General features: G+C 38.4%; 1 protein-coding gene across 1 annotated transcript in view; it reads right to left on the bottom strand.

Moving 5' to 3' along the window:
• Positions 1-27208, bottom strand: part of NEB (nebulin) — a 274540-nt gene that overhangs the window by 204525 nt on the left and 42807 nt on the right. The window contains exons 5-14 of the mRNA XM_089916822.1: positions 20450-20533; positions 19792-19856; positions 16410-16451; positions 14380-14580; positions 12435-12542; positions 11863-11967; positions 11067-11171; positions 10281-10385; positions 4839-4943; positions 399-503 (exon numbers count right to left, since the gene is read on the bottom strand). Of these exons, the coding sequence (XP_089772948.1) occupies positions 399-503; positions 4839-4943; positions 10281-10385; positions 11067-11171; positions 11863-11967; positions 12435-12542; positions 14380-14580; positions 16410-16451; positions 19792-19827 (912 nt within the window). The 5' untranslated portion in view covers positions 19828-19856; positions 20450-20533. The remainder of the gene's footprint in view (positions 1-398; positions 504-4838; positions 4944-10280; positions 10386-11066; positions 11172-11862; positions 11968-12434; positions 12543-14379; positions 14581-16409; positions 16452-19791; positions 19857-20449; positions 20534-27208) is intronic.

The raw sequence follows: 27208 nt of genomic DNA, 5'->3' as shown, positions 1-27208 counted from the left end.
GCAGAGAACTTAAGAGAAGAGAAAAAGGGGACTTATGTTTTCCAGGGAGGAGAATCTAGGAAGAAACTAATCAGTTTCATAAATGTACCGTTCGAGTGCCCAGACACAGAATAAACTTAAAAGGGCCCCTTTCACCTGTACTCACTTTGAAACCATATTGTTCCTATGAAAACCGAGGCAAGAATAATGGAATCCAATAAAAACAGCATTTCTCAAAAGGAAGGAAAGATTGTGGAATTTCTTTCTAAATAGGAACACTACACAGGTCTTACCCCCAAGAAGAGGTGCCCAGATTCAAATGTTCCAGTACCATTGCAGGAGCAGCAGGTGGCTAGAAGTCATACAGGAAAGGGTCACCCTCTCAACCCAAGGACATCTGGCAATCCATTCCTACTTACCGTGCTGATGTTATTAGCATTCATTCTGGCGGTTGCAACTTCAAAGCAAGGTGTCTCACTCCATTTGCCTTTGATTTTATTTTCATAGTCTTCCTTGTATTTTTGCTAGGATAAAAAAACAAGAAAGAAAGAAAATAAGAGAAGCAAAATCTGGGAATTGCCAAATAAAGCAGCTAATTAAGTGGTAGTGGTTGGCTTTTAAAAATATCTTGACCGGGCCCTTCCTGGGTACTTAACAGATGTCTTCAAATCTCCCAGTATAGTGTCAATTTACCCAAAAGAAGGTTGGGTGCGGGGCATAGAGGTATCAATCCCTGCTTTGCTGAGTTTAGAGACTTAGTTCATTGAGAACTCACAGATGGTCCCTGATGTTTGAGGGAAGAGAGAGTTGGATGCATCTTCCTTCTATAATTCATAGTTATAATAAAACCACTCAACCCCAGATTTTCATGCCCGATGAACTTTGCCATTAATTTCTGAGCTTTACCAAAACTCCTAGTTATCCAGAAAGCAACACCACAACAAAATTTGGCATGAAGGCCAATGAATAAGACTTCCTGGTTTAGACTTAAAGAAATTTTAATGAGAACTGACAAGTAATTAAAAAATTGAACTGCTGTCCCATATTAACTCACAAACACCACTCCACCTGAATCTTAGGCTGTGAGCTCCTTGGAAAGAGGAATTGTATCTTTTTCATTTTTGAATCCTCTGGATCTAACACAAAATGCAGTATGCAGAAGTTACCACATAAATGTATGTTCAACTATGTTAAATTGAACCTAGTCCATGATATATTGACTACCTTGGCTTGAATGTTCTTGGAATCAAATTAACCCCAAATTTGGGACATGAGCCCGAGTCAGAGCTGGGTTAGAGCAATTTCCCCTCCTTTGCTCAATAGAATGTGTCCACAGACATTACCAGGGGGTCTCAAAGTGTTTGCCTGCCTATACCCCCACCACATTCTTCAAAGAAAAAGAAAGTCATTTTCTGTTACGCCTTTAAAGAACAAGTACCAAGGGTGAGTGATACGCAAAGCCAGAGAATTTGAGTTATAGGAAGCCCAGCCCTCTCTCTAACACCCTATATCCTTTCTTCTCAAAAGGTTAACATTCTAGATCCCAGTTTCTCCTTTCAGGTCCAGACCTAGTGTCAACTGGAAATTCCAACCTGAAATCTTATATCTTTCCTATCACAAGTCTGTAAGAAAGCAGAGAAGCAGGCACAGAGAAGCTAACTAAAGGGACTTCCCAGTGTTTCTTACAGATCCCCCTGTAACAACCCCAGCTGGTTGTAGTAGGCATGGTGTACACGAACAGCCCTGCCTGCCTACCCATCTCTACAAAACGCGCTGAGCCAGGAGGAGGTGCTGGCATGTACTTGATGGCTTTGGCCAAAGACAAAGGTGAGAGACTTGATTCTGAAAGGTACAGTAAGGAAGGATGGTAAACAGAATGTAATGGCAATATAATCATTACAGATATGTGTTCCTTATGTTAAAATCTGAACTGGAGGCTGTAAGACAAAGGGATGGATCTGGGAGACATAATCTGACAAGGAAATGCTAAGAAATTACAGCACGAAAGGGAGTAGATAAAGGAGATTTTATGTTTTTGGAGAGAAAGGAAATGATACTGAAACATGGGTCAAAGCAGCTTAAGAGTGAGGAAAACTTCAAAAGAAAGGCAGCAAGTCCCACATCTAACTCACCCCTGGCAGCCCTACACCTCTCTTACTGGATGGTTTGTTGTTGGATGGACTGCTACCCATCACAAGCACTTCTTCCCAATTATTATTGGGACTATTATATTGGGGCTATTATTATTTGACTATTATTTTGGATGCACAACAGCCATTTAGAAGTTGGAAATCTGGATGAGACTGGGATGAATAACTATCACCATGGCTGAATCTAAATGACCTTCATCCACAGCCCTCCTCCCCTTGGATCATATTGTTATTCCACAAAGCAAACCCAGTTGTAGCAATGCTTTCAAAGTACCCAATGCTGTCTCTGCATCCAGCAGACTGCTGCAATCCAACAGGCATATAATCCAAGCCACCATTGTAATGTTAAGTTTTCTAGTAGCCATACTTTAAAATGTAAAAAAGGAACAGGTGGGAAATTAATTTTAATAATATATTTTACTTAAGCCAATAGATGCCAAATATTGTCATTTCAACATAATATAAAATAATTAATGAGCTATTTTACCTTTTGTCATACCAAGTGTCCAAGATCCAAGATCTAGTGTATATTTCACACGTATAGGACTCAGTTCATACCCTCACATTTCAAGTGCTCAATAGTCACATGTGTCTGGTGGCTACTCTCTTAAAAGTGCAGCTCTACAACCCAAGTGTCCATTGACAGATGAATGGATAAAGATGTGGCACGTATATACAATGGAATATTACTCAGCCATAAAAAGGAAAGAAACTAAGTTATTTGTAGTGAGGTGGATGGACCTAGAGACTGTCATACAGAGTGAAGTAAGTCAGAAAAAGAAAAACAAATACCGTATGCTAACACACATATATAGAATCTAAAAAAAAAGAAAAAGAAAAAAATGAAAATTGTAAGAACCTAGGGGCAAGACGGGATAAAGATGCAGACCTACTAGAGAATGCACTTGAGGATACGGGGAGGGGAAGGGTAAGCTGGGACAAAGTGAGAGAGTTGCATGGACATATATACACTACCAAACATAAAATAGATAGCTAGTGGGAAGCAGCTGCATAGCACAGGGAGATCAGCTCGGCGCTTTGTGACCACCTAGAGAGGTGGGATAGGGAGGGTGGGAGGGAGATGCAAGACAGAGGGGATATGGGGATTTATGTATACATATAGCTAATTCACTTTGTTATAAAGCAGAAACTAACACACCATTGTAAAGCAATTATACTCCAATAAAGATGTTAAAAAAGAAAAAACAGTGCAGCTCTAGACTAACTGGCAAGTCTAAATTAGTGGAGAGACTGATTATAGGAGTTGGAAATAGATATTTTTTTAAAACACTTTCAAGTACCCACCCCGCATACTCAAATGAGGTAAAAGAATGTTGCAAATATTAAAAATAGATTCATTTTTCTTTCTAAATGACTACTTGAAAGCCATTTTTTATTTTTCTCCCCCCCCCAAAAATAAATAAATAACCATCCTTCTCTCTAATTGTCCTTCTCTCCAATCTTATTTCCAGTAGCAACACTTTCAGGAGGCCATCTCTTTGTGAATAGTTAGTTCTAAAGGTAATATCTGCTTAGCCCTGCCTGGGCAAAATTTCAGGTTCACCGTATTCCTATCAGTGAAAATTTACTGTACTTAGATCTTTTATCCAAATAGCCCTTGGTTACACCAGTAGGTAATCTGCAATGTCAGACACTAAAAAATATTGCTGAATGGACTTCATCATCTGTAATCTCCTTCCTTTTCCTTTACTGGAGACATAATTTCCCCCCAAATACTTAAACAAGATAGAAATCATGAGGTCCCATCACAATTCAAGCAGAAGACCAAACTGACAGTCAACTCCACAGAGGGCAAAGGAAAGTATTTAAAAGCAGCAGTATCCCAGAAGAAAGTGGCCTGATTTGGACCAAATTAAAATGGGAATTTAGGGGCTTCCCTGGTGGCGCAGTGGTTGAGAGTCCGCCTGCCGATGCAGGGGACACGGGTTCGTGCCCCGGTCCGGGAGGATCCCACATGCCGCGGAGTGGCTGGGCTCGTGGGCCATGGCCGCTGGGCCTGCGCGTCCGGAGCCTGTGCTCCGCAACAGAAGGGGCCACAGCAGTGAGAGGCCCCCGTACCGCAAAAAACAAAAAACAAAAACAAAACAAATAAAATGGGAATTTAGCATGGATCTATTCATCAGCTGAACATCTGTTTCTCTGCATTCCCTGTCAGGGCTGCATTCTTCAGAGCTAGTTTACCAGACTAAATACAGACAGAGTAAGCTGTTTGCCAGGGCCTTAAAAATTATGAGGTGCACTTTCCAGGGCTGTCTAACCAAACTACATCTGAGAGACCACTCATGCACTCTTATTTTCTCCAAGTCTGACTCTGAGCATAAAACTATACAGGGTCTGCACTGAATTAAAACAATCAGATCCTTTGTGGAAATTTGCAGTTACTTGGTTACTCTGTTAGTATCCCTCTCATAAGTCAAAATGTCAAAGGACATCAGGACATGGGTTCTGTTCTCAAAACACTTTCCCATGTATCAATCACTGAGTCATCAAGCTGGCTGAGTATTTATTAACATGGTTCCACGGTGTTAATGGATGTGTTTCTTTAGCTGTAGAGTTTTCCGGTCATATACACAAATACTCTTAGTGTTTGTGTTGCGTTTTTAGGTTTACCTTAGTTACTTTCTCTGATGGCTGAGATTATTCAGCAGAGTTTTCAAGGGAAACAGTGTCCCAGCCCCATTTACTTACCTTGCTCACTTGATTGGTCACTTTCTTGGCAAATTCTATATCTGGAGGATCCGGCAGAGATGTGAATTGAGTTTGCTGTTCAGCATGACCTTTTTTGTAGGCAATCTGACAAAATAAAAGACAGGGATGCTCAAGAGCTATAGCAAATTAATCTACTTCCCACATTCCATTTGTTGACATTTTTTAGAAAAGGCTATGTCTTCCACTTTATTTGAAGTCTTACATTTTAGAGTACTGTAATTTATCCTTTTAAATGTTACAGGCCCTTTCTCTCAGCTTTACTAGTGATTTCAATTTCTTTGAGTCTTCCTTCTCCAAGACTATTGGCCTTACATCCATCCCCTTCCATTCGTCTCCACACCATGATTTACAACTAAAGTTATTCTCTTAAGTAGCACCCTCAACTCCCATCCCCTTGTCTTTACATCACACCTGCTCACAAACTCCCAGCTCTGGAAAAGTCAGGCACACACTTCAGCTGTTCTTATATCCAGGATGCTGAGTGCTGCTGAGGAAAATCACACAACTCTATGGATTAGGTAATGACAGCACCATAAGCAGGGTTAAAAGGGACACTGGAAGAAGGTGCAGAGGTGGGAGAGGGAGCCTCTGGAACCCAAGCCTCTAGTTGAAATCTATGTGTCTACCCAATGGTATGTTCTGTGAACAGCTACTTGCTTGGTGCTGTGTGCCCAAAACTCTGCACTTATGGTATCCAATTGCTACTTCGCCTTTACTGAAGCTTGAACATCCCATTTTGTGTCTCTGGTCAGTCTCTACTCCCAGTGACTCGTCTGAAACCCCAACACTGTCCAATCCACTCCATTTTCCTCTCAGCTTCCTCTTTCATAAAGACAGCCTACACACTTATCTTTATCTATCCTCATCCCTGCCTCTCCCAGCCCCTGCATGGCTCAGAGGAAGCATCCCTTGCAGGGCATGAGTCCTGCACATGGGGTGCTGCTCACTCCAGTAGCCCTGGGTACCCAGCTCTAGAAGCCACCCCTCTTCTTTCTTACAGATTCAACAGCCCCCCCCCTTCATTAGCTTCTTTCCTTCAGCCTACAAAAGGCCTCTCGAACCTTAAAATAAGCATTGTGCCCATTAACTATGCATCCCCTTGGCTCCTGTTCTCCCTTTTTTCTTCACTACTGACTTCTCTGGCTTTTTCTTCCACCAGTCTTGACCCCTGCCTCTAACAATGTAGAACATTCACAGATCCCCAGACACACAAGGTCCTTTTATGCCTCTGAACCTCAGACATGCTGTTCCCTTTCCCTGGAAGCTCCAACTCCACCCTCTCCCCATCTGCTTGCAAACTGCTACTCATTCTTCATGTCTCAGGACAGGCACGATTTCACCTCTTGAGCCTTTTTTGTCTTGATGACCTTCTCCTGGGATCTCACTCAACTTGGCCCTTACCTCCTTTAAAGGAATTATCGGATGACACTGTAACTGGTTGTTTACATGTCTGTCCCACCTTGGATTGTGAGCTCTGGGATGGCAACCTCTCATTTGGGAACCCTGTTCCCTGTCTAGTACCTGGCTGGAGCGAGGGTTTGATAACTGATTTCTGAATGTGTGTTTTACAAACTGAGGCCATCGGGGGAGATCTGAAGAGGAGAATTATCCTCCCAGCTCTTCCACTACTCAGCTGTGAGACTTCTACAGATGATTTCTTCTTCCATGTGGCAGTGTCCTTATTTATAAAGTAAATAGGTAGGATAGTTCCAAGGTCACAATCATCTTCATCATACTTTAACCAAGTCTAACTATATCTTATTCTAAAAATATCTACCTCGTGCCTATATAAACGCTTTCACAAATACTAAGTCAATTGGGATACAAAAGACAGATTTTAAAATGTATTTGTATTAATTCCATGGCTTATTTTCTTTTAAATAAGTGAAGACTTATTCTAGGCATAGGGCAACCTGTATTTTCCATGACTAGCTAAGTCCTTAAGGAGAAAGCAACATTCTGCCAGGAGAAATGCTTACTAAGTATGACATGCTGTCAAGAACTTTCTGAGAGATCAGATCTAGAAGTCCTAATTTCTGAAGAACCTTTGTTCAGAATTCTGTCTAGTTAGAATTCGGTACTCCGGATCGGCTTAGACTCTCAGTGTTTGCAAAGTCGTTTGTCTCTACTTAGATAGATAATAAGGAAAACATGGTAAGTAGGGTTAAGGACACAGAGAGGGAGAGAGAGCCTCTGAAACCAAACCCTTAGCTCAAAATCTATGAACCTACCCAGTGGTATGTTTGTGGACAACAGCTTGTTTGGGGCCCTGTGTCCAATAACTGTAGAAGTTCATGGTGTTGACAACAATATTAATAGGCATGCTGGTAATCTGATACTTGGTCTGAAGCAAAAATAAAAGCCATACCTCAACTGCCAAGTCTTTCTGAGGCAAGGATGGGAAGATTCTACTTCGTTATTATAAATTCTTCATTATGTCTTCTATTGAGATATCTCAAAAAATGTGGTCAACTTTAATTGTTCAAAGTCCATAGCACTAAAGTGGCATGGAGGTGACTCTTCATCTCTCCATTTTGTGGGTAAAAGGAGACATTTGGAGATTAAGAGTCTTCTTGGAAACTTCTCCCTAGGCTTACATGACATGGCATTTCCTGGTTCCCCTTCAACTTCTCTGGCCTTTGTTCTGTCATTCTTCTGTTGGCTCCTTTCCAGATGTCCTAAGTGTGGGTGTCCTCCAGAACTCTGCCCTTGGCCATACACTGTTCTGCCTCCCTCATACATTTTCATGTCTACAGTTGTCAGTTTTTAAAAATTATTTGACTCAAATATTAATCTCTTGTCCTGATATCACACCTGTGCAATAGAACTAAATTTCTAGTTTATCAAATGCCTTGATCTGAATGTTTCTTCCATTATCTCAACTCTATTTCTCTTTTCACTAAAGGCATCTTTACCACTTATACCCCTATTCACCCAGACTACCAGTCTGTCATAAAGTCATGGATGTTTCCTTTCTCACCTTTATCTGCAATATCTAATGTCATTAACATTTTTTTAAATACCACCTTCAGATTCCTTTCTTCCTCTCCTTTGTCTCCATCATCCCTCTGATTTGTGTTACTAAAATAATGTTCTACAAATCATGATGCTCCCTGTCTCAATCCACCATATGGTCCATCAAAATTTCTCCAGATTCTACTTTCAGGTGTTTGCTCTTTAATTCTTCTAGGTCTTTGTTAAACATTTCTTGCATCTTCTCGATCTTTGCCTCCATTCTTTTTCTGAGGTCCTGGATCATCTTCACTATCATTATTCTGAATTCTTTTTCTGGAAGGTTTCCTATCTCCACTTCATTTAGTTGTTTTCCTGGAGTTTTATCATGTTCCTTCATCTGGTACATAGTCCTCTGCCTTTTCATTTTGTCTATCTTTCTGTGAATGTGGTTTTCGTTCCAAAGGCTGCAGGACTATAGTTTTTCTTGCTTCTGCTGTCTGCCTCCTGAGATTCTACTTTTACCATGTTGTTTTCCTCTCCAAAATCTTATGATGCTTCTCAATGCCTACCATGTTATATCAAAGCTATTTTGTCTGATTTTCAAGGTCCTGCTACCAGTTTCTTACAAGTGCCTTCCTAACTGAGCACCCAAGCACTCACTTTTTTTTTTTTTCAATTTTTTAAAATTGAAGTAGAGTTGATCTACAATGTTGTGCCCAGCTCTGCTGTACAGCAAAGTGACTCAGTTATACACATAGAGACATTCTTTTTTTATATTCTTTTCCATTATGGTTTATCACAGCAAGCATTCACTTTCTTTGTCCCCTGAAACTCCAGACTCATTTCACTACCGTCCCTTTGTCCAGTACTATCTCTCCTCAAAATGCCTTTCCTGTTCATCACTACCTATTCCCTTGGGATCACCACCTCCACATGGCTTTCTCTGATTATTCACACATGTCCTGTCTTTCTCTTAGCAAATATTAGACTGTATGGTTTGGGTTTGGCTTTTTTTTGTTGTTTTTTTTTAATTTTTGTCTTGTTGTTTGTTATAGAACACTTTCATCTTACCAGCCTGGTTTTAAATTCTGAGGGGGAAAGGATGAAAATTTCTTGTACTTTTTCATCCTGCCAGGTATGCATGCATAATGGACTTTCAATTAAAAAAAATTATTGATCACTTAATAAAGGCCACACAACAACACTGTACATTTATGAGGTTCAAAACCAAACAGCTAATCTTAAAAGAGAGGCAGAAGGTCCCCACACATTAAAATTGCTGCCATTTACTAGCAGGCCTTAAAATTTTGTTATGCCTCTGTTATTTCCTAGTTTACCCTGTGGAAGGATAGGATTATATCTGTGCTATATTTTAATCAAATATATGCAAACTGGGATAGAAATATGTCTATTAAACTTGCAGTTGATATCAAATGATAGGAATTAAAAAATAGAGCTCAAAAGTTGGAGATACCTTCAAATGAGTATGTATAACTTCAGTTCAGGGCAAGATAGGATCCTAGGATGCATTCTAATGAGTCTCAAGATGCCAAGTCACTTAAGTCTATGTTTAACATAAGAGGTTCAGGGGTCTATTGAATGAAAGACAATGTCTCATTCTATAATACAGTGTTTTCCTGAAGCCTAGAGCAGTCTTATTTTCAGTATGGCCTCTAGCAAATCAAGGGGTCAAGAAATAAAGTACCTCAAAACAAGGGCTAGTGCTGGACCCAAGTGGTCATCTTTGCTGCTGCTGCTCTCAATTCTAAGAGCTCTATTATGCCTTTTAAGTTCCTCTAATAAAGATTTCAAGGTCTAGGATACTAAAATTCTGGCCAGTGGGGCTGCTGACTTTTTTTTTTTCACTAACTCTGAAATATCCTCTATGTACACTCAATGGTGAGAGCTCTTTGTGAGATAACCACACCAAGATGTTTGGACAAGTACGTAGTCAGGTCCCCCGTGCAGAAGTAGGTGACATACCACAGTTCAGACTTTATGATTAGGATAGCAAAGCAAAATCCTTCAATAACATTGTTCCCTTAATACAACTGGGAAGGTGGCTATAATCCCAATAAGTTTTTTTAAATGCCACTCTAATGTCACAGAAAAACTTAACTCCAGCCAGCGGGATAGAAGGACACGTGCTCTAGCGGAAAGAACATTGGTCTTAGGATCACAAGACGAGGCTTTTGGTCTGGGCTCTGCCACTAACTACTTATGTGACCTTAGACTCAGGTTCCTCACCAGTAAGAAGAGGGCATTAGACTAACTTATATGTAATATAAATTATAAAATCTAATTTAAATTAGACATCATAAATTATGATGATTCTAGATGTACTCCTTTACAATAATAGAACTTAGTCTTTTTACAGGAGGAGTTGCAATGAACTTCTGGCTAGAAGACATAACTCGAGGTGTCCTGATTCCACACTCCCAAATGTGCACACTGCACTGCACTTACGTCACTGAGAGCTTTCTGGGCTTGGGCAACCCTCCTCAGCTCCGGGCTATCATTATATGGATAAAACAAAGTTTTGTCAGCTTCCCAGTCTTCAGTGTAAAGTTTCTAAATCAGGGAAGAATGAAAGTTATGAGAACGTGAGAACACACTTACTTGAAATATATAATTTTGAATTCATCCATCAATGGCATAAAGAACCCAGGGCAAGGTGAGAGCAAAGGTAAGTGGAATTCACAAATTCCATTCAATCCAAGTCACATCTATTAATAGCTTCTCCAGCTTCTCCTGACAAGTCTTACTTACAGAAGGGCAGATGTGTCTAATTTTGTTTCATCTCCCCTCTGTAACTGCACCTGCCTCCTGCAGCAAGTACTAATGCAAATGTAAGGAGCCAGGAAGCACTTAGCATAATTGCTGTGCTTAAACCTTTAATAAACCTTTAATAAGAGTGAGAAAATTAAAGCTTCAATGAGAGTGACAGCTGGGAATATCCAAAGTGTAGCACAGGCTCTACACTCTGTGGGTCTTTGTGGGTCTCACAGCAGGCTCTCAGGTGCATCTTTGTTTTCCCTGGTTGTTCAGATCCTCTCCTCTACTCGGCCCAAGAGCTTTCTTCTCAGTTCCTCCTGGCCAGCCCTACCCCTGCAGCCCCACATGTCTCAAGGTTACTCACAAAATGGTTGGGGAACCATATTCCAGATTAGCCAGGGTTTACGGGGTATCCCTCTGCATGACGTGTGGGAGGACATGAGAAGATAGAAGTGGCGACAGAGCAGAGGCCCTTACCTTACTGAACATAGCTGTGTTCTTGATGGCCTGGACAAGTTCAGGGGCATCAGGAGGAAGCAGGTACTTATCCTTGGTGTCTTCCCAGTTCTGCTTGTATAAAACCTGGACAGAAAGAAGAGAGGACCTGTGACTTGATGTCTCCCACAAGGGCATGAGGATTTAGAGCACAAAGGAGAGCACTATGAAGAGTCTTTCAAACTCAAGTTGTCCTCATGCAAAGCCTGCTGATGTGCCACCAGCATCAATTATGGAAACACTGACCATGTCGACATCCCATGACAATTTGCCTGCATTCGTAAGCTTTTACTTGAAAAGCCTAATTTTGTAAACTAAATCATGATTCTGATTCTCTAGAGATTCTTTACAAAGGTTGCAACCTGTCAGTCATTCACTGAATTTGGACGGTAGATGTGTTTGACTTAGACGGTATTTTTTTTTAATGTTTTAATTAGTTGCCTACCTTTGAAATTTGGAGATTTCTCATAAAAATTCACCTCCCAACTTCTTTAAAAAATAAATAAGAGATTCTGGTGACACTGGGACTGCATTCTGTGCAGCACCTGCCTGGAGCTGAGTGGCATGGCCTGGGCTTTCCAACCCCCATAGCTCTGACCGGCCACTTCAGTCACCTGTGCAGCCTCCCTGACACGTGTTGCCGTTAGAGCCCACCATGCCTGTGGGTTCAAGTGAGACTGGTGAGCAGGATCTGGCCAGTCCGGTTTTCTCCTCTAAGGCCAGGCAGAGACAATGCACATGCTATTTAGTACCCCAGCTATCCATCCCATGACCTTACCTTACTGACTTGCTGCGACACTTTCTTTGCATGTTCAATGTCCTTTGCTTTTTCGTCTACGTGACAAATAGTTCTAGCAACATCGCCATCCATTCGATACTTAACCTGCAAAAATAATGCACAGTTAGAACTCATGACAGGCATGAACATGAGTATATTAAAGAATATCTTATAATAAAGAGCACTGACCCAATCACTCTATGTCTGCATCACAAAGCCAAGTTTCTGCATTTTAGGTAGAAAACTGTGATCTCCAAAGATCTATAGAGCACCTGTATTTACTGCGTGTCTGCTTTCCCGGGCAAATTTCAGCCTCTCTGTGCTCCAGTATGGAGGATCACAGCGAGCTGGAACTCCCATCTCATATCACCTTGAAGCCAAGCTTTTAGAAATCTCTTTAGGTTCATGTTTACAGCAGCATAATCTATGGCCATTGCTTCCTCTAGATTTCTGGACTGGTTCATAGTAATTTGACCCCTTATTCTCTCCACACCTATTTAAAGCCCTCAAATTCCCAGTAGTAGGCATATTTTTGAAATGTCTCTCTCCTTTATTTTCGCAATGCAGCCCACCTCACTGAGTTGATCTTGTACTTTCTTGATTCTGCGAAGTTCTGGGGTATCAGTTGTGATGGCGTATGGCTGTCCTTTTGCCTTCTCATAGTTCTTCTTGTATTTATTCTAAAAAGAATATCAGATATTAGCCTAAACCCTGACAACACAGTAGCAGAAATTTCAGGCAATGCACACATCCCCATCTTATTTTTTTAATCTTGCAGGTTATAACAATTATCAATTATAATAGCTCTCTTTTTGTCCCCTACCCTGATTCTCAAAAACTAAAATAGATAGGTTAATTGTTCTTCCTAAACATGGCTGAATACTGGAGACAGTAGAAATTTTATTATAAAATATTGTCTTGGAAATGCCCTAAAATGATTCTTTCAATATTTTTATCGTCTAAATTCACACATAAAAAGCTGGAACCTCAATAATTTTAGGAAATAAGTATAGAAATTGAGTCAAGTCTGAAAAGATTTGATTGCTAATACAATGCAAAAATATTCAGTTCAGAAGTTGCAGCTAAATCTCAGTAATTTAGATAACTGAGACACCAGCTGAATTAATGGGAAGTCTAAATTATGAGTATTTTGAAAAGGAATGCAATTTTATTATTTCTGCTAAATATACGAGTTCTTGCTTTAACAATAATATGCATAATTTATCATTATTAATGCTTCAGGAAGACTCAAGTGGAATAGTCAACAATCTAAATTATACTATTGATTTCATTACTAATCACTTTAAAAATATTACAAACCTTTGCCAACATTTTGTTCAGACCATCAGAAATTCTTGAATATTAGTGTCTGAATTAATGAGATTTTTATGACAATAGATTGACAAATAAATGTTTCTATCTTTGCTGAATACGACTGTGATAAAAGAGGCAAGATAATCTTGTTTTTAGAAATCTAAATTTTAGAAAACCTAAATTTTAGATCATTCAATAATCTGAACTAGAAATTTACCAAATAGTCCCCAGTAGTTAACACTCAACCAGAAATGAATATTTATTGGCCAACCACAACAGGATGCTTTTGACATAAGCATTAATCCTATATAATTCGATGTTCCCCTGAGGACCTTTCATCTTTTTCAAACCTCCAGAGGATGTGCAATCAGGCCACCTAGTGAGACCTCAGTCTACTCTGGAAATCAACAAGTGAGATCCATTCAAAGGGGTCTAAACCTGCTGCCAGTCAGTGTAACTTACGGAAATGTACATGGAAATGTAAGGACCAGGGATCATCAAAAGCAATGATTCTCAACCTGGGCTGCACATGAGAGCCTGGGAAGCTTTTAAAAATCCTCCTCTACAGGTCCCAGGCCTGCCTGGACCAATTAAACTAGAACAGCCTGGGCATCAGTAGTTTTAAAGCTTCTTGGGAATTCCAATGTGCAGCCACAGTTAAAAAACTGCTGTTCCAAGGTACAGTAAAACATTCTGATCCTCAGTTTCAGAAGAGTTCTTAGTCTGATCCTGGCTTGTTCAACTACACGTTCTTTTTCACTATACCTCCTAGATACCTTGTTATACACTGTTAGCTAGTCTACTTGAAGGGCATCATGCTCAGACATAGGGTAGATAAGTGTTATTTAGCTTCTGTGAACTGATTTCAACTAAATCTATATCTATAAATCTATAACTATGATTTCCATTATTCTAGACTGGCTATCAAAGAGTGATTAAATCCAGTAAATGCTTTATAGTTGGCCTTATGCTTATTTTGTGGGGACAATTTCAATAAGGATGCTTCCCCTGATGCTGCAATGGTGCAAGTAAATTACCTGAAAGCAGAATTCAAGAGTTACAAGACATTATATTTCTGTACAATAAGTTTTGTCTCATACATGGTTGAGAAACAAAATCCAGCCAGCATCCAAAACAGAGTTGGCTGAGATCAGTAATTTCTCAATAATAAAACCATATAAGCAGAAGTTGTTTGAAACTTACTGTGCTGAAGAGATCCTGCATTTTCTGACTGTGTGCAATGTAAGGGGTCATGAACTTTGAAGGGTCCACCTTCTTTCGAACGATTCTCTTCCTCCCCATCGGCTTTGCTGGTACTGGCTGTGCCAGTGCCGGTTTGGAAGTTTCTGATTGCCCATAGTCAGATGTCTTTGTTGTCGTAGTTTCATAGATTTCTGTTACTGTCTGAAAATTTGACATGCAGTTATGTCAAAATTTGACAACATTGTTATGAAAGTAAAAACTGAGATACCATAGTCTTGATATACATTATTCTAACTCCAAGTCAGACTGATATCCCTGGTGTTACTTCTCCATATCTAAAGCAGGCCAAAGCAGGAACTTACATGCTATATTCATGTGAAGGCATATTGTGTGACATAAATCTGAATGCTGATTGTGTCAGATTGCATGGAATAAAATGGTTACTCTTTACTGACTTGCAACATTACCTTAAAATTCCATTTGCCTAAAGGAACACCTTAAGATAGGATAAAAATCAAAAATAAAAATTTTCAAACATTTAAAAATCTTCTTAAACTGCATGGGTAAAGTAAAAGCAAACTGGGATCAGGGAACAAAAAAATGAAGACAATCAAATAAAGCTCAAATTCTTGACTTTAATATTAACTTTTAAATGATTCTAAGAAAAAGTTGGTTGCTTGTTCTGCAGGTGTTTTAAGCATTCTGTAGTATGAGACAAAGAATGATGAACTTGAAAAAATGAATCACATCAATATTACAAGTGATTACCATTCTTTTGGCTTAGTCAGTTAGCACAGGGAGATCAGCTTGGTGCTTTGTGACCACCTAGAGGGGTGTGATGGGGAGGGTGGGAGGGAGACACAGATGGAGGGGATATGGGGATATGTGTATACATAGAGTTGATTCACTTTGTTATACAGCAGAAACTAACACAACATTGTAAAGCAATTATACTCCAATAAAGATGTTTTTAAAAAATTAATGTGAACTGGAGTGCCATTTACACTAATAAATGCTTAGGTAGACAAGAATAATGATGACAACATAATGGGGTAATTGGTTAGCCTCACAACAGTCCTACGTATGTGGTAGGTGGGAGATTGTTGTTTCTTACAACAGGCTTTATAGTGGAAGAAACGAAGGTCCAAAGTTTGGGTCTAGTCCAAGGTTAAAAATACAGTATGTAAGAAAAGAAGATAAGTAGCTAAATCTTCAATCCATCTCATAGTAAAATTTCCTTCACAGCTTATATCATCTGTACCAAAGGAAGAGTTCCAGCATCAATTATGAAAATAGAAACCTAAATGATAAGGAAATTGTACATCTATGACAACTACCTCTACTCTTGTCAGATCATTGTTAATAGGTTGCTCTCTGCCCGTTATTACTGATGTATGGTTGATGGTGAGAAACTAACCAATTTACAACATCTACAGATGTTAGTTTTTATGCAGGCTTCAGGGTTAGCCATCCATATCACTATTTGTCATGCTCAAGAGAAACAGCTCCATGCAGAAAATGAAGCATGAGAGAGCTTGATAAAAAAAGTTCCAACTTGGAATATTTATGGAAATGACTTTCTCAGAATTCCTAATGTGCCAAAATCTAAGTAGCATTTTATTGTATCATCAAGAACAAAGGCTTGGAGGTGCCATCTCTTTTGGCAGAGCTGGTGCCCCAGAAGTTATTACAGTACACAATAAAACTGTTGGTCCCCGTGCAAATCACAAGTCCAAGGCAATACCTTTGCTGCAGTCAGGTGATAGCCAATGACGTCATTCTAATAAGCATCACCTACACCAAAAATACAATACGAATAACAGGGGAAACCATCCCTAGCCATCTTGGATATATCGAATAGTAAAAACAGGTAACTTTCATTCTTTGAACACTGGCTGCTGGGCACACATGTGAGTGATCCTCCAGATTCTCCCTTTTGCCAGCTCGGTGGCCCTGGGAGTCTGAGAGAGGAAAAGGCTCCTTCTGCTTTAATGAGCATGCAGCTCGTGCAGGTGTGGGCTGGGTCTTACCTCCCCCGGCACCTCTTCATAGACTGTCTCCTCTGTGTAATACTATAAATAGAGAACAAAGTTATCATGAGAACTAAAGCAGAAATCACCTCTGCTCTGCCTCAGTAGAACCACTTGGCTTATTTCACTAGTCCAGTTGGTTTTCAATATTTGTGGGAAGGACGTAGACGAGGGAGGCTGCTCACATTTTGGAACGCATTCCAACTATGTGAAACATCAGGGTAGCTACAGTGAAAGCCCTCAGACTGGACAAGGAGATGCAGACAGAATGACGAGGAAAGTGTCTGATGCTGGCTATTTATCTGCTGAAGCTATTTTACTTGAGACAAGTAAAATTCTTTTCTTATGGTACCCTAGATAGAGTTTGCTGAGAAAAGAACATAATAACAATATCTTGAGTGTGGGGGTTGGCAGAGAGGAACTGTGATAAAACTCACTGCTGACTAACAATAAAAAAGAAGAAAACCAGAAACCTCAGTGTGAATAAAATTTTAAAATATTGTTATCATGGAAATGATAGATCCGAAAGCACAGACACATCTCAATTATCCCTATACCACCCTGAGTACTAAGTAATAAGAGTTTCTTCTGGAGTGATGGGCAAATTGCTTCTAGTAGCATGATGGTCCTGAAAGGGTTGCTACGGAGAAATTCCTCATCAACAAAATGTGGGAAAGTTAGGCAGCGATTTGCCACTGATGGCTCTGAGGTGCCTGCAGGCTGGATATGAAGTCAAATCTACTTTTGAGCTACTTCTGACATCACTAGCAATAAATAGACGTGGATAGGAGCTGGCTGACATTTTGTTTCAGATGCTAAGGAGAGTGGAATCCTGCCCCCAGCATCACCCAGCAAAGCTGGGTGAACAGAAGGAAAGACTAGTTTAGGCCGAGGCATACAAGGAAAGGGATAAAAATGAAACACTTGGTTCATTTTCTCAGTTAACAAAATGTATAACATTTTATGCTTCATTTTTTCTTTACCACCAAAACATTCTTGGGGGGAGGAAAAAAAACTGAAGGCAAAATCCCTCTCGGGGGCCTTTCTTTTGCCCTTGGTTCAGGGAACTCTCATCAAATTACTTAACCATTGTCAGTAGGCCACATGGTCTGTTTCACTTGCAGTAAAATTAGCATAAAACTTGCTTAACGTCCCCCACTCCTGTGCTTTCTTTGCTCCTGTACTATTTTTTAAAAATTTGAAATCCAATTCTGTCTCTGTGCCCTTACACATAGCAACATAAATCACAAGCTCTTACAGGACAGAGAATCTCTTGTGTGCTGTGCCTTCATCACCTGGGAACTATCATTTGGACACTTTAGGAAATGCTGTTTGATGCTGATCTACATGGGAACATTTTTCTGGCCACACAAAACATCAGTGACTTGAAAAGAAATTTTAAACTAAAGTGAGTGATTCACAACTATTTTGGATTTTCTTAGCATCCAAGTAAAAGCAGCTCTTTGGTAGCCATCAAATTTTACCTTTACTGGGCTCTCATCATTAGTAAACATGTCTTAGAAAAAAGCTTACCAAAAAAGGCAACATTATCCAAATGGTTGGCATTAACTTACATGCCAAATCTCACTTTTTTTTTTTTAGAGCTGTGCCACTAATTAGATAGTATATCTCTGCCTTTTCCTTTCTTTCCAAGTTTAAGTTTGAGTACAGAATGACAGTACAATTTTATTTAGTTGTCCAAGATCCCCAGGAGATATATTTTTAAAGCTAGTTCCTGTCTGTTTTGTGAATTCTTCCCTGCCCGTTTTCTTAAATCTGCCACCATCCCATTCTCATGGCATCTTTTTTGAGGTCAGAGAGACCTTGGTTCAATTCTCTCTGGCAGAAAGTCTATTAGTATATCACCTGCTGGTCAGACCCAGAAGCAGTAATGGGAACAAAATGGCAAGGGTGAGATGCCTAAAAATAGCCTCCTCCATTTTTATGACATCTAGTTAAATCCATCAAATCTAGCACTAAGGACAATTTCCAGGGACCAATGAACACAATTATTTTAAGAAAGACAAGGTATATTTAAGCTGGAGGCTAAAAAGTATTCCTGGTATTACCATCATAGGAAAGGCAATTTAATTTATAATTGTGTTAGTGCTTCATAGTGATTATTCTGACCATCAGGGACGTATGTAAAATGCACTAGTGATAATACTGAACACTGAAGACATGACCTTTGGCATTTAAGCCAGATAAGTTGAACATTATATTGAATGAGTCTCAGTCTGGGTTTTATTTTTCTTTTCCTTCTTCTTCATATCCTTCAGTAATAAAAGCAATTTTATTTGTAGAATAAAATTTTCTTGACCTAAATATAAACTGCTCCATAAAATAATCTTCCAAAGATAAATTTTGGCACGTTCAATTTGAATTTGATTCTGGGTAACTCTTAAAGTTAATTTCATTCTTATTAAAAAGCACAGATTTTCAAAGCTGCCTCCACCTATCTTGGGCACTTAGAGATTTTCACATGTGTAGATCATCATGGTTAATTGGTAATTATTAAGGACCTTCAGATTCAATGGCAATGTATCACATGGATGCTAAAGGCAAGAGGTGGTAAAGAAAACCCACAACATAATAAAAACAAAATAAAATAAATATATATATATAATAAACAATTAACTTTATAACTCATGTCAGATATCCACCAATAATCTTGAGGGAATATTTCAAGATGCCCACTATGATCTTTGTTTTTTTTTCAAAATTCAAATGCAAAAGCTAGTCTTGTTCCCTTGGGTAAATATATTGGAGTTGGTGGGGAAGTGTGACTCCAGCCGTCACTTGTGAGACAAGTAAAAATAAACTCATGAGTTTGCTTTTATATATGTATGTGTGTGCACATAAACACATATATAAAATCTCCCATATGTCTATAAGCTCATATATATACATTATTCTGAACACTTGGTCCATTTCGCCCTATACATAGATAATTAGCTGATTGAAGCAAAGAGTAAGTAGCTCTTTTTCCTCTGTGGCTGTGCAGACACTAAGAAATAGAGTTCAGTTCTCAGAACTTTCTCTTCATCCCCTCAGTCCCTTTGATCATGGGGTCTGGGAAGTGGGGAAGAATGTAACTTCAGAAGACAAATGAAAATCTGTCTTTACAACACACTTTTTTTTTTTTTTCTGAGAGTTTAAAGAAAAGCAGAAGTGGGAAACAGTGATACTTCTTTTCAGTTCTACTCCCACATAATTATAGTGAAACTGAACGTAAAATATTCCTTTCTTATGCTTTAACGATGACTCCTTGAGAAGTTATAATAGACAATGTGTTTTTCGAATGATTAGTTCACCTACACGATTTTGATTGTCGCCACATAAAATTCTCTGCTGTCAGAGTCAGGATTTTAAAAAATCTTACCTCCACCACCTCCTCATATTCTTCGTCATCTGCCATTTTCCCAGAGTAGTAGTGGCACCTACAAACTTTTCATATTCCAGATGAATGAAAATACATTAGAATCTATACACTAGAAAATACATTAGAATCTATCCCCAGGACTGAAACCATCTTATAACATTCTAAAAACAGAATTTAAGGCTAATCCATTCTACATATTCATATATTTTTGCAGGCTAAGTGAGAAAAGACATTTAAATACAGGTCTAAAAAATCTGAGGCTTCAAATTTCTTTTCTTTTTCAAATTTCTTTCTCTTGATTCCCACAGGAATATGTTTTATATTGCTACTTCTAGCTACATGATCAATTTAGCTAAAGTTGTAAAAGGAAGCTGAGGTAAGGGAGGTAAAGGGTTTGGATTCAAAGGTACAGAGTATTTACATTTCCAGATACCTGGAGAACAGTATTTTCAAGTAAAATTTCAAGCAAAAATTTTAGTGAAAGTTCAGCTTGGCTTTCAGCAAAAGTTGGAGTTTTTCCTGGTAGCACCCAAATTCTAGGAGGGCTGCCTTAGGTCTACATCCTGTTCTACTACATTGTATGCAATAGATCTTATGCTTCAAATTAGAACACATAAAAATAAATCTGTCAACGGACTTTAAAAGAAAAAATAGAAACCTCAAGGCAATGGGGTTATTCTCTTCCCGAACACCATTGGCCTGTGTGGCTTTTTCTCTTTTGTTTCTGTAGCTCTGTTCAAACCTGAAAAATAACAAATTGTTAAAGCATTGATTGAAGTACATATGAGATGGTGGGTCTCTGGCCTAAGCTTCTAATTCAGGAACTAGCAAAAGGATCTCCCAAGGCCTTCTTAGTTTGACGCCAGAGAGTAGGACTCTCCCTTGATAAAAGTGGATGATGATTTGGAGCAGCTGTCCCTTCGCCCAAAGATATTTGCCATGTAAATCAATACCCCAGCTGTGGCTGGTTTTGTTACGCTAGCAAAACTGCCGCTCCTTCTGAGGCAAATGAAGCCCAGTAGAACCAGATAAATATAGGAACGTAGAACATAGATCCTTTTTGTACTAACATATTTAGGGAAAAAAAAAAGGCAAAAAATGAAAAAAAAATTGTTAGACAACAGAGCCAACTCAGTCAAGCAACAAATTGGTTAATATAGGACTCGACTCTAATCACACACTACATGTCACGTATTAGTAAGGTCTGAGTAGGGCAATGGGGTTACAGACTTTCCTAGTCACATTTGCGTCACTCATTTCCCCAGTTACAACCCAAACTTTGGAAAATACTTCAAGGGAAGTTGTGGAACAGGTCCTGAAAGAATATTACAGAAAAAGCCGTAAATTGGCCTTACCTTCAATCTACCAAATAAATTTCCTCAGCAGCAAAGCCTCTCCCAACTCTCCCCTCCTGAGAACCCCAGGCAAGAGCCAGCGAGGAGCCTGGGCTCTGAATTATCATGTGACCAGAGCAGCCAATCAGATCTCGAGTTGCTCAAATTTCAGAAGCTAAATATACTGAGTGAGCTTCTGAAAACCACCTGTTCATCAATTCCACTAAAGGATAAAGGGTAACAAATTGCTTGCATAGAAGTATTCAAATGTAATGGAATTTTACCTAACTTCCAGAGTATGTGGTTCTAATTTATGTTTAATCTCTCATTTCCTACAGCTCTGTTTAACACCATATTCATGCAAAAGAATTTAGAAGAAAATCAGCATGACTTTGAGGGGCTTTAAGCTTTCTGCAACTTTCTTCCTGTCAATTTTCCAATCTTCATGGAGATAACTATGCTTGCTCATATACAGCTCACCAGGTGAGCCACAGGTAAGTAACAGGTGTTAATGTGAAAGAAACAGGGAGATAAGATCCAGAAAACATCAAGTTGGCAAAACCAATTTTTAAAAATGTGATAAAAATGAAGTGATTGGTGAAAATACTTGATGGTGACACTAGATAAGGTATCCACAGGGCGTAATTAGAGAGATTAGGCCCCATCATTTTTCTATTACTAAACCAGGTGGGGAGAATGCCAAGATCATGTTCATCACCTTCTCCCTTTCTAAGCATGCCTAGCTGCTAGGAATGCAGAGCCTCTCATATGTAACTGGGTTATTGATTTTCTATTTACTCAAATGCTTCCTAGAAGCAAAGTGTGAGTGCAGGCACAAAAGGGTTGAATTTCTGAACAGCAAGGGCAGATAAAATGGAAATCAGTAAATTACTAGAAGATAATGCTCTATTATGCAAGTCAGAGTGTAAGACATTGACTTCGTAAAAATCATCCAACAATTTTCTACCTGAAATCAATTTTCACTGATTTAATCCCTTTCCACTTCCCTGTATTAAGGCAAAAACCCCATGGGTCACTCACATCTTGATATGGATTTGAAACTAAACATATTGTTATAGTTCTTTTTGGTTAAATGTTAGGAAGTAATGTCACATTTCAAACATACGTATCTCTTCCCCTTCCATGATTCATATGGTGGTAAAATTTGAACATCATTTTATCATCTGAATTAATTATACCTGTTCCTTTTGTTTCCACAGGTTTTATGACAAAGGAATATTTGTGTGGATTATGAGATCATTCACCTGGCAGCTGCAAACTAGAATTATGACTTACTATTCATTATGTGCTTTTTAAAAGATGGTGTTAAATTGAAAAATAATACGGGCCTTTTAAAAAGTAAAAAATAGGCATAGATTAATGCTTATCTGGAGTTATGCCCTCGAGACAAAAGAGCACCTCTATTTTTCTGGCCTATCAACGGCCTCTTCTGTTGAAAAAGAATCAATTGACACCTTGATCTATTGGTAGCTTCTTATCATACGCCTTATACATAGTAAGTGCTCAATAAATGTTAGCTATTATTTTTAAATTATTATTACATCTTTAAACATTTTATTGGAATCTTTACTCTTTATATTAGACTGAAATACCAAAATATTGTGAAGCTTCTGAAACCAGTCGGTAGTTAGTCTCAGAATTTATGAATCAATAGGAATTTGGCTATAAGCCAATATAATTGGCTACAAAACAAAGCAGGGTACAGTGAGGTACCAATAGCAGAGCTTCAGATGGTGCTTTCTGAAATATCAAAGTATAGAAGTGTCACGTCTGGGGACCAGAAAAGATTTGATGGAGGAAATGGCATTGTAAAAGAGTTTTTGTTGCTGCAGTTTGATTTTATTAATTATTTTAACCAAATTTTATCTGCACATCATTTAAGAATCAAATAGTTTTGCAAGGCTTGTTATTAAAATCAGTGCCTCCTGTTTCCACTATTCCTTTATTTTTCCCACCCTGGAAACAATAATTTTAACCCTTTTAACTGAATCTTTTGTTATTTATCTCTACACATTTAACAAAATGTCTATATTATTCTTTTCTGAGTTTTCCAGTCATTGGTATTATCTGTCAGGTTCCCACCTTGGAAGATCAGGCTTTAGTTCTCTTTTATATAACCCCCACTCTCACCAGACACAGGCCTCATCCCCCATCTCTATCCTCCCAATAATGTTCTATTTATGTAATTCAGAATTCAATGTTTATGTTATTATGATTGCAAAAGGCCATTCATAGCTGAACCCCATATATATATTATGATTATTTTTCTTTTCCTGCACAAGGGTTTGTTTTTCTGCAAGTTGATAGTTTTTGTTGCTGTTGTTGTTGTTTGTTTTCTGTCTCTCCTTTTTTTTCTCCATCGGCTTCATTTTTCCAGATAAGCAGTATCCAATAGAGTTCTCTGTAGTCATGGGAAAGTTCTATACCAGCACCACCAAGATGGTAGCCACCAGCCACGTGCGGTTATTGAGAATTCAAAATATGGCTGGCATGACTGCACAACTGAGTTTTTATATATTTTTTTGTTTAATTTAAACTTAAATAGTCACATGGGGCTGGTGGTTATGGTGTTAACAGCACAATTCTAGAGGCTTATCACTACCTCAAACTTTCTGTCTAAATCCGCTCTTGGTGTTTTCAAAGACATCAAGTAGCATTTTATAGTTATATCCATTTCATCTTAGATCTCTCAGGGAGCCTTCTGTTCTATCCGACCTAATTTCCTGGTACTCAGATCTCATCTTGATGCCCCTCACTGTCATTCTGGGGATTATGTAGATTATAATATGAAAATTCCCATTCCTTTAACTAATATTTATTATGTACAATGTAGCAGGCACTGTTCTAGGTGCTTCCATCCTGCAGCAGGAGTTGACTAAGCACTTCTTGCTTTTTAACGGAACTGCAATTTAGTTTGGGACAGAAATATGCTAATTTAAAAAATACATTCCTCCTCAATTCCTTAAATGTTAGGGGAAAAAGGTGACATAGTTTTGCCAATAAGATTTAAGTGTAATTCTAGAGAATAAGCCTTCTGGGAAAGGTATGATTTTACTGAGGAGCAGGGTCAGATTCAGCAGGCACGTACTGTTTTCCTCTTGCCATTCCACCCTTCTCTAGGCCTGGGACACAGATGTAATGTCCGGGGGCAGAGCATGAGGGTGTAAGTCATACACTAAGAAAGGTAAAGCTAGAAGGAGACTCAGGCTTTAATAACCCCCTTAATTTTTATATTTTGTAATTATTTTATAATTTAATAAGTTTAATATATAATTGCACAAATAATTACATTGTATTTTAAATTTTCATGCATATTATATATTTTTTTCAATTTTGCACTTTACCAACTACTAATAAAGTTGGTTACTCATATGTTTATCGACCATTTGTACCTTTTATTCGGTGTATTATTGGCCCATATCTCCCCACCTATACTGATCTATAGTCATTCTTTTTTTTTTTTAATTTTATTTATTTATTTATTTTTGGTTGTGTTGGGGCCTAATTGCTGCGCGTGGTCTTTCTTTAGTTGCGGTGAGCGGGGGCTACTCTTTGTTGCAGTGTGCGGGCTTCTCATTGCGGTGGCTTCTCTTGTTGCACAGGCTCTCGGTGCATGGGCTTCAGTAGTTGGGGCACGCGGGCTCTAGAGCACAGACTCAGTAGACGTGGCACACGGGCTTAGTTGCTCCGCGGCATGTGTGATCTTCCCAGACCAGGGCTCGAACCCTTGTCCCCTGCATTAGCAGGCGGATTCTTAAGTACTGCGCCACCAGGGAAGCCCCAGTCATTCTTAATATATTATAGCTATTGGCCATGTGTTTCTTCTGTGTGTCGTATTTCCTCCAAGTTGTTTGTGGTATGTGTGGCCATAAAGATGTTTTAAATCCATATGCAGTCAAATCAGGCAATCTCTTCTTTCCAGTTTTGACTCTACTTAACAAGTAAATTGAATTTGAAATGCCACTTTTAGCACTTGTTGAATTAACATGGATGTCTGTTTCTAGTCTCTTGTGTTTTTTCTTGTTTTGTTCTCCTTTTACTTTCTGGGTTTTTGTTTTTGTTTTTTACTTTAATTTTGTTTCTGTTGTGAAGTATAATATATGGAAAACTGTATAAAGCTTATGTGTACAGTTTAGCAAACGGTGGTAAAGTGAGCATTTATATAACTATCACTCAGGTACAAAAAGGTCATTTCTGTCGTGACCTTGAGAGTAAAAATGTCCTTGCTTTTATTTTTAGTTTTGCCACCTCTGTATGCACTCCTAAACAATATAGTTTAGTTTTGTCTGTTTTTAAATTTTATATAATGGATTCATGCTGTATGTAATTTTTATAACTTAACTTTTCACTTAATGTCATTACTTTTATTATTGTATAATATTATCATATAATAATGTTTATTATTGTGTAATAATTTAATTATTGTACAATATGACAATACTTCTATTTATCCATTCTGCTGGTGAGGAGGAACTGAGTATATCCAGCTTTTGTCAGTTAAGAGCAAAGTTGAAATGAACATTGTTGCACGTGTATTCTGGTACTCATAGACAATTAACTGACCAGAGTATGTAAGTAGGCAGGTAAATTATAGGTCGAGGAGTATGCTTATCTTCAACTTTATTAAATAATGCTACCTGTTTTCCAATGTTGGTACCAATTTACATTCTTATCATGTAAATTGATAAGAATTTTTTACATTCTTTATATGTATGCTCTTAACCTGGCCACCACTTAAGATTAAGCTTTCTAAATTTCATCTGTCTGATGGGTGTGAAATAACATAATCTTGTGGTTTTAATTTGCATTTCCATGACTACTAGTAAAGTTGAACTCTTTTTCGTATGTGTATTAGACATTTGGATGTTTTGTTGTTTTTTGAGAAGTGTCTGTTTAATTCTCTTGCGCATTTTTCTGTTGAGTTCTTGGCCCCCTGTTCATTGATCTAATAGTATCCTATAAAGGATACTAATCCTTTGATGGTTATATATGTTGTAAATATCTTCCTCTCTCCGTGGTTCTTTTCATTAGTTTCACACTGACATTTGATGAACAGGAGTTCTTAATTTTCATGTAGTCGACCTCATCAATTTTCTCCTTTGTGACTAGCGCGGACATGTGGACACGGAAGGGGAAGGGGAGGGTGGAATGAATTGGGAGATTAGGTCTGACATAAATACACTACCATGTGTAAAGTAGATAGCTAGTGCGAACCTGCTGTATAGCACAGGGAGCTCAGCTCGGTGCTCTGTGATGACCTAGATGGGGGCGGGGATAGGTCCAAGAGGGAGGGGATATAGGTATACATAGAGCTGATTCACTTCATTGTACAGGAGAAACTAACACAACATTGTAAAGCAGTTATATTCCAATTAAAAAAAAAAATTCTTCCCTAAGATCATGAAGATGTGTTCCTGTAAACTTTTCTAAATACTAGGAGTCTTACCTTTCATATTTGTGTTTAACCTATCTGGAAATTTTTTTTTATATAATGAACAAGAGATCTAATTTTATTTTTTGCATATGGATAGCCAATTATGCCAGCACCTTTTATTAAAAATTCCATTGTTTCCCCACTGATGAAATTCCTCCTCTGGTATCAATCTTATCTATATATGTATGAGTTCTTTCTGGACTCCCTATTCTATCCACTGGTCTACAATATCACACTGTTGTAATTCTGTAGCTTTATAATCTGCCTTGGTGTCTGGAAGAGCAAGTCCTCCCACCATATTATCTGTAAGAGAGTTTTGGCTCTACCTGTCTTGGATATTCTACATAAATTTTAGAAGTGGCTTATCAATTTCCCTAAAAAGTGTTCATTCAATTAATCTATTTGACTCTTCCTAAATCAGTATCACACTGTTTTAGTTATTGTACCTCTTTTGTATGTTTTGATATCTGTAGGGCAAGCTTCCTTCATTCTTCTAAAATTCATTTAGATATTCTTATACTTTTGTTCTTTTAGAAGTACTGAGAATTAGTTTATCAAGTTCCATGAAAATTATCTTTGGATTCTTTTTTAATAATTGCATTGAATTTGTAGATTTATTTTGCAAGAA

The sequence above is a fragment of the Delphinapterus leucas genome, chromosome 8 (genome assembly GCF_059928025.1).
Source record: "Delphinapterus leucas isolate spDelLeu-1000000601 "Yukka" chromosome 8, BTC_Dleu_Yukka2, whole genome shotgun sequence".
Lineage (NCBI taxonomy): Eukaryota > Metazoa > Chordata > Mammalia > Artiodactyla > Monodontidae > Delphinapterus > Delphinapterus leucas.
Note: the sequence above shows the minus strand (reverse complement) of the source record. Positions and strands in the feature narration are given on the sequence as shown.